Source organism: Halyomorpha halys, unplaced genomic scaffold (assembly GCF_000696795.3).
Source record: "Halyomorpha halys isolate HHAL.00 unplaced genomic scaffold, Hhal_1.1 Scaffold49.1, whole genome shotgun sequence".
NCBI classification, from domain to species: domain Eukaryota; kingdom Metazoa; phylum Arthropoda; class Insecta; order Hemiptera; family Pentatomidae; genus Halyomorpha; species Halyomorpha halys.
In genome coordinates, this window is record NW_027115511.1 from 477,776 (window position 1) to 486,230 (window position 8,455).

Here is an 8,455-nt window from a genome sequence, read left to right on the forward strand (position 1 = left end):
TATCCAAGCCATAGAGATATATCGAAGGGTATGCTTAAAATGATAGCTCCAAGCCATAGACATATATCGATATCCAACCCATAGACATATATCGAAGGGTATGCTTAAAATTGTCGTCCTACATTAAATTTCAGATAAGAAATGAAAGGTATCCTCTAAACAAAAAATAAATAAATCAGTTGACGTAAAACTCGAGTGACATTCGTTTATATGAAACTATAGTCAGGTCTTTTTATTGAGTAACGACGGAGCTATTCTCCTAACACTACTCCTAGAACATATTGAACATATGAGTAGAGTAGAGTAGATCATGGTCCATCTAGGGATTAATAAGAATTTTTGCTTGGAAAAAGATTTTAAATAATATTTTCTAAACCATAAATTGAGTTCAAACCATTTCAACTTCAAAAATGGTCTGTCCCACGCTACTATATACACCTTAAATTCAGCTATATGTTTGTAACGTAACATCATCATCCACTCATGTCTAAATAATATCTTCTTATACTCTTTAAGTTATCTAATTTATAATACCTCCTTATACTCTATTAGTTATCTGATTAATAATATCTTCTTATGATATGTTATTTATCTAATATATCTTCTTATACTATATACATTTTCTAATTGTCTATTTTAATATGATAATTAGGAAGCAATTACAAATGAAGGGATAGAGATAGCTTTTGATGCCTGACCTGGATCCTGAGACAGAGGCAGAACCGCCGGCACAGGACCAGGAGATCTGCTGACATGTCCTGAAGGAAGGGTACCAGCCAGCTCTAGAAGGACACAGGACACATAGCACAGGCTGTGGCCAGCATCATACTGATCCTCTCTTCTCCCACCAGCCTGCTCCAGCGCTGGACGTGGGAGGTGGGACAGAGTAGTCATTCCAGTCCTGTCTTCCATTCAATTGTGTACTTTCAATTTTTTTTTTTTAATTTATGTAAATATGTAAATTAAACCTCTATAATAATTATTCAGTTCATAATAAAAGGACAAAGATAATTCAAGTGACTATACTTTTAGCAAGTAAGAAATAAACGATATCTCTGTAATCAAATTGAATTAACTATTCAATTTTTTTTTTTAATCACAAAAGTATATTCAATGTGGTCCAACCAGATGGCGACATCTATCAGTCGGTGCCAAAATAACGTACAGAAATGATAAATATAACTTAGTTGCAATTTTGATCATTAGAGAAATGTGAATGTTAATCCGATTTATAAGCCATAATAGTAATATGAATTGATTTCTAGTGATGAAATTAATAAATAATTTTATTAACAAAATATAACTAAATGCTTAATACTAAAATAAAAATTATTCACAATCAATAATAATGAATTCATAATAAGTATGGCTAATAATATTAGTATAAGAAAAATTAATATTGGATGTTAATTAATAATATTCTAGTTTCAGTTAAGTTTATTTAAATATTTTTTCTTATACAATTTCAGTACGTGCTGTGATCTACAATATGAAGTAAATACCAAGCATTGCAAGATAGTACTGTGTACATAATACTTAATATAAATACATCAATGATGTATGTGTGATTTATTATTATTCTCCTACGAGATTTATTAATCGCCGTGACGAGGTTCAGTTCCATATGATTCATCATCATGAACCTCAATGTAAACAATTTAGATCCAACCTTCACACAACGAATCTCAATGCAACCATTTTTTTTTTCCTAGGCTCAAGGATCATCAGCGGTCAACTCCCAGGTTTTTCTTCCAATCAGAGGCAACTCCAACTGAGGCTGGCTGAGACCTAGGGAGGTCTCCCGACCACAAGGTCGATTCACACGCTTGGTATAATCGATTAGAAAAATATCAGCACTGTCAAAATAGAACCCAGTTCCGGAAATCTAAAATTTAATAGACAATCTGTAATGGGCAATATATAACTTCTCTCTTTCATCCATTGAAATATCATTAATTTGTTATGCTGTTTTTATAAAAATAATAAGTTACGAAAGCCAAAAACTTAAAATAAAAAACAATCGTTTTAATCAAATATTTATTCTCTTCTTATTGGACGCCCCCCCCCTCTTCAACATGATACAATTTACTGTAATTATAAAAACAGTCATTAGCATAATAATTTCTCTTTTTTATTACAATGTTATAAATGATGAATGATTTCTGCTATAATCCCACTGTAATTTCTACAATTTGATATATAATGTAATACATTGAAGAGACTTTTATGTACTGTTTTTAAAGTAACATTGAATTATTTGATGCAGAATAGGATAAATATATATATATATGTATAAATTAGTTATGTATATGTGTATGTAATAGTTACGTCCTGAGCAAGATGTCAGTTGACCAAGGCAGTACATATAAGGTAACCGAGTACATCAGCTGATCGAACATGTATATATAGTGCAGGGATGAAAAAAGTTAGTAGTTTCACCCCAATTTTTTATTACTTTTAATTCCGTTTTTTAGGTTCCTTGAAACTTTCTATCGTTACTACGTTGTGTACCCTAATTTTAATCACTCTGAATGGCCCCTCATATCTTGCCCCAATTGGCACTCATTCGGCGATAGATTGTCCCAACTTTATCCATAATATCTCGGACTCCTGCTTTGTGTCGCGCCACGCATTCAATCTCTCTCTATCCTTTCCCGCACCTTGTCCCACGTCTTTTTCAGTGCCAGCCCCTTAGTGACAATCTCCTTCCCATCTATCCCTGTATTCCTGTAATATCTCTTGCGCCGCCGAAGCCCAAACAAAACCTCGAATGAACGCTCCGGCCGTATGAATGGAGTTGTTATGGGCTGCCACCACTTTCACCATAGCTTCATCCGGCTTCAGGTCCTTATCGACTTCATAAACCTGCAAATGATCGTTCAACGTGCTGTGAAGTCTCTCTATCCTCCCCCCCCCTGCTTTTAGGGTGTCCTGGGGGTATTTGAATGCCATGCCACCTCCAACGCCTCCAATGTTCTTTCCAGACTCCCATAAAATTGAAACCATACTCGTAGCGCGCCTAGCACTGCCTCCACTGATCTACCTCTAACGTGATGGGCCAAAGCGACCTTGCTCAAGAGGTCAATTACTGTTACACATTTCCAGCCCCTCCAGGTCAATATCCCTATTTCCTCAAATATAAATTTCACAAATTTTTCTTTCTCGTGCGCTTAGAGACGCATCCAATCCGGGTCGCACATATCTACGTGGGAGAAAATCAAAATCAAGGTTAGAGCAGATAGGGGCAGGTCGAATGAATAAATTTGTTCGTCCTTAACCCAGGTGTCGACCAAATCGTGATGACCGAGCTTCTTCCATATTTCGCGAAATCAATTTTCATTAGCCTACAAGCACTGGTCTTCCAGATAGTCTGGTGGGACTTGTCATTTATAATTTCTACCACGTCTATTGGTCTCTCGCCGTTCAAGCTTTCCTCTCCAGGAGATGCTTCACGAACTTCGTGCTCTGAATTTCTTTCTCCTCTAGTGTCCACTCACGTAAAAATATTCGTACGTCCCAAGACGGTTGCCCTTGGTCCTCTTCTATCGGATTGATGGTTATCGCACGCGATAGCCAGTCGGCAATCAGGTTTTTTTACCTGCTTTGTACTGGATATCTATATTGTACTGGCGAAGGGGGTCCTTCCAGCCAAGAACTCTTTCAGCTTTCCTACCTATTGAAGTGGCTTATGATCTGTTTGCACTTTTTTCTTCCAAACACGTAGAAATGAACGTGTTCCACAGCCTAGAATATTCCCAGAAGCTCCTTCACCAATGTGCTATACCTTGCCTCCGCATCCGTGAGCCACCTTATCGCATACGCAACCGGTCTCTCTCCGCTCCCCCCATCCAGAGAGACAGTATATATACATATCATCGAATCAAATGGGTTTAGCCTGCGAGCAGGCGAGCCTGTGGTTATATAACACTTTTTTTTTAGCTAACGGTTTATCGGATAATTAATAGGTTTTATTGCTCAAATTACACAGTGGAATTTCAAGAATATTTGAGCTCAAAAAATACTCTATCAAATATACCTGTCGGCCCTTTTCTGAATAAGTAACGTTCCTTTAAGCGAGCATCTACACTGAATACCAACTTCCATATCTCAAATTATTCAGACCGACAGGTTTCCACCAAATTTCGTAGCCCTCCTAAAACATCTATTCCAGCTATGACGTCTCATTGAGTACAATTCAGGGTTAATACGGAAAGCTGAATCTTAATTCCAAAATTTAATTGACATTTTCCGGAGGGGCAACGTAATAAGTTATTATGTAAACTGTTACTTAAACATAGTCATTACAAAGTATTTACCAATGTTGTATGTAGAATAGACTTTCTCTATAATATTATATTGTTCATATGAATGAGCATGATGAATGATAAATGAGCTTATATTTCAAACATCTGCGAACATTCTCGCAGGAGTACACTATTTTACTATATTTTAGAAAATCTTATCCAAACCATGCAATTGTTTGATAAATAATAAAATGCAAATGATTGATAAATAATAAAAATAAATCCTTGGGCTAATTTATTTCCCTCTAAACATACAGATAGAAGAATGTATCATCGTAGCCTACAGAACACCTACGAGAAAAGGTCCATTTATGGAGGAACCATCAAGAGATACGAAAATAACAACAAACAAATATCCAGAAGGCTGAGGAGTCCAATATGGGACGTAGGTGCGGTGGAACGCGAGGTATTGCACAAGGCACCTCATCGCCGCCCCCTCTATATTAATCAAATAGAACGGGAATTCGCCTACCTTTTCGTCCTGTATTAGATTGTTTCTTCCTCAAAGTGGTCAATGCTACGGGAAGTATCCAGGAGGGGAGTATACAAAAATAAATAAATAAATAAAAGGCTTCTTTTTTCTCATTTCTCTGAAACACGCCGAATATCAAGTCTCATATTGATACGTGGGTGAAAACACATAAGGAAAACATCAGTCATGCGAAAGCAATGTAACAATACCACATGCAAGCGATGCAACACAACCTTGTGTAACCCATACAACATTACTCTGTGTAAGCGATGCAATACAACCTTTTGTAAGCCATGCAACATTACTCTGTGTAAGCGATGTAACACTAACACGTGTAAGCGATGCAACACTACCATGTATAAGCGATGGAACACTACCATGTGTAAGCGATCCAACACTACCATGTGTAATTGGCTAACTCAATATACCACAATATCTTCATACGGACAGCGCTCTTCCACAACAAAATATTGTCATCTTACAAATGAAATAATTACCCATTCATGGTTTATTATTATAATTAGCAATAACGCGAAAAAACTATATATAGGAATGTTATAATATTCTATGGATATTATAATATCCTATACAACAGGAAGGTTCGTGAGATTCAGCTATAGGAGTCACTAGGCGTGGGGAAGGCACTCTAGGTACAGGTTTGCAGATGTAAATAACACTCTGGGTGGGCCATGCAATGTAGAAGGGGAGATAGAGATAGGACTAGGAAAGTAGGGAATTAAAAGGGAAATTTCAGTAATCTAGTGATGATAAAGAATAGTAATGAGAAATGGAATATTAAAATCTAACAAAAAAGTACAGATGTCAACAAATAATAGCAGATAGGATGGCGCGAGTAGGGGCAGTAACGCAGGTGGAGAATTGGAATGACTCCATTACAACGGAATTTGACGATATTTTCTTTAATAAAAGAGAGGTATTGGATGCAACAGGAAGAACGGTTCAAGAGATTCCACTAAAGCAGGAAAGGGTGACATACGTTAAAGAACGACGAAATTCACAGGCACTCCGGAAGCTCATCAGAGGGGAAATCGAGAACTTAATAGGACAAGGAATCATTGTGGACAGTAGGTCACCCTATAATAATCCGTTGTGGGCGGTGCGGAAGAAAGGTTTGCCAGGTGAGAACGAGGAAAAGTATAGGGTGGTCATTGACTATCGTAAGTTCAATGAGAATACCGTCGATAAGAAGTACCCGATACCAAGGTTTGAGGATATCCTTGAAAGACTAGGAGGGGCTAAAATCTTTAGCACCTTAGACTTGAAAGCAGGGTATCACCAAATTCGTATGTTCCAAGAGGACCAACACAAAACTGCTTTTACTTTCGAAAGAGGGCGTTACCAATATTCAGGGATGCCGTTTGGCGTGAAGAACGCGCCTATTACATTCCAGAGGTAATGGATCAATTCTTGAGAGGGTTTACATGGAAGACCTTATGACCAGACGGACCATATGAAGCACCTATACAGCGTTTTCCAGAGGATGCAAGAATTCAGGAGAAGTCATTGCTTGGACGAAAAGGAATAAATTTTCTAGGACATACTACACCTCAGAAGGTGGTTAGTCCGGATGTACAGAAGGTAGCGACATTACATCGGATGTTAGGGGCCCCGATCGACATAAAAGGAATCGGGAGCTTGTTAGGAGCAATTATTAACTATGGTCGGTTCGTCCCTGATATGGCGGAATAACTAGTACTCCTCGATAATTTACTGAAGAAGGGTAGTTCGATAGTAGTGACGCCGGCCATTAAGAGCAATATTAGAACATGAATAAACCAGCTGCAGGATGAACTGGCGTTTTCCAACTTCCAAAAACAATTCGAACGCGACGACGCTCAGCGACTTACAGGAGAATTATTCATTCTCTGGAAAGGATGTAAGTGGTTCACAGTTATTTATGTATTCAGTAACGTGGTCATGGCATACCGAGTACAGGACAGATCAGCTGAGGCGGTTTTACGAGCCTGGTTTCAATTCTATGGCGTCCCCGAAAGAATTTCGTCCGACAGTGGGAGAGAATTTGACAATGGAAAAACTGTGGGCCAAAGTAAGGGTTCGCAGGGAGAAAGAGAGGAGCAAAATAACTTGAATTTCCGTGACCTGATGGGTAAAATAAATATTTTTGTGATGTTTGCCACCTGCAGTACACTATCTGCATAATGAACCTGCAGGGCTAGATTGCATGCATCGAACCTCGAGACTCATAAATATTTAATAATACTTTACCAAGTATTATTAAATATTTATGTTTATATGATGAAATAATTATGTCATTACATGGCTGGCAGTGGAAGGCTCTCCAGTGGACAACATCCTAGGCTCATCCCTTTACAATGACCTGGCTGGCAGTGGAAGGCTCTCAAGTGGACAACATCCTAGGCTCGTCAAATCATAGCAAGTCAAAACTTTAAAGCCAAATCACTTTATTTGAATAGTTCGATGTATTTTGGATTCTGGTGATAATTTACTGGCACAGCAAGTGAGGTGAGGTCTGTAAGACGTCAATCTATGGCATTAATTTATTAAATGAAAAATTAACCCTATCAAGTGATATTTCGAATTTTAACATATTTGTAATAAAATAATCCTAGCAACAACGTCTAGTTACCCTTCCCCTCTTAGGCATAGGCAATTCCTAAACCCGTGACAAGACATGCTCTTTCAACTAACAGGGAAATGGCCAAAGTAGATCTGTTTTGCCAAGGTGACCAAAAGAGCCAGACATATCGGCAGCTTGACAAATGAATATTGTTTTGGCAAAAATATTGAATATTTTTGATTTGGGGCCAGGTAGGGCACAGCGGTCTCAGGTGAGCCTCCAACAGGGCCCAATATAAACTAAAGGTTGGGTTTGAAGGTAGAGAATAAAGAAAACAAGGCCCATATTATTTATCATTATTAATTATTTTATTCAATATAATAAATAATACTATAATCTTTGCAAAATAAAAGTATCCTCGAAAAAATACAACTTTTTCAAACTATCATTATTCCTACTTTAAAACAAAAATATATCATAAATGTCATTTTGAAACTTTGTAAATAAAATTTTAGTACTAAAAGTACATATCCGTTAATAGTTGTTTCATACAATGGGCAGTGAAATTTCTGTTTGTTTTCTTTGCTTCTACAACCAATGATAAGGAGGATATCATTCAAGTAAGTAGTGCAATACAAGTAAGAATTGATCAGAAAGGTTTCATTCATGTAAGATGTGAAATAAAAGTAATGGCTTGACAGTAAAAATTTTAGGTCAAGAGTCTGTCTGTTATTTTATCTCAAATTTTCCGGGACGGCTATAGATTTAACTTGATTCCGTCTTCTACTTTTGTGAAAAAACCCAGTACGGATACAACAATATTCCCAAAACGGCTCTAAATAACATTCTCAAAATAGAACTAATTATGTGACTAATAGAATTTTTCAGAAAAATTAATAATTTTCCAAAAAATAAATTTTTCAACGAAGAAAATAAGAGCATTTTCGAAAAGAGATAATGTTGTGATTGAAGCTTATCTATTTGAGATCTAAAGTATGTGTTAAAGTTGAATCTCATTTTTATTTGTATACATATTTATACCCAGAGAGTCGGATTCCAAAACTTTTTCTCCATCAAACAATGTAACCTTCTCCTCCCCAATTAAGGAAGTGGAATATA

At 37.0% G+C, this 8,455-nt stretch overlaps 1 protein-coding gene across 4 annotated transcripts in view; it reads right to left on the reverse strand.

The window, feature by feature from the left end:
- Nucleotides 1-8,455, reverse strand: part of LOC106690046 (myocardin-related transcription factor B) — a 223,142-nt gene that overhangs the window by 77,167 nt on the left and 137,520 nt on the right. Inside the window, exon 1 of one of the 4 annotated variants that reach the window (XM_024360181.2) lies at nt 699-909. The exons of the other annotated variants lie outside the window; for them this stretch is intronic. Within the exon in view, the coding sequence (XP_024215949.1) occupies nt 699-894 (196 nt within the window). The 5' untranslated portion in view covers nt 895-909. Of the gene's footprint in view, nt 1-698; nt 910-8,455 lie in introns of those variants that run through there. 4 annotated transcript variants of the gene reach the window in all.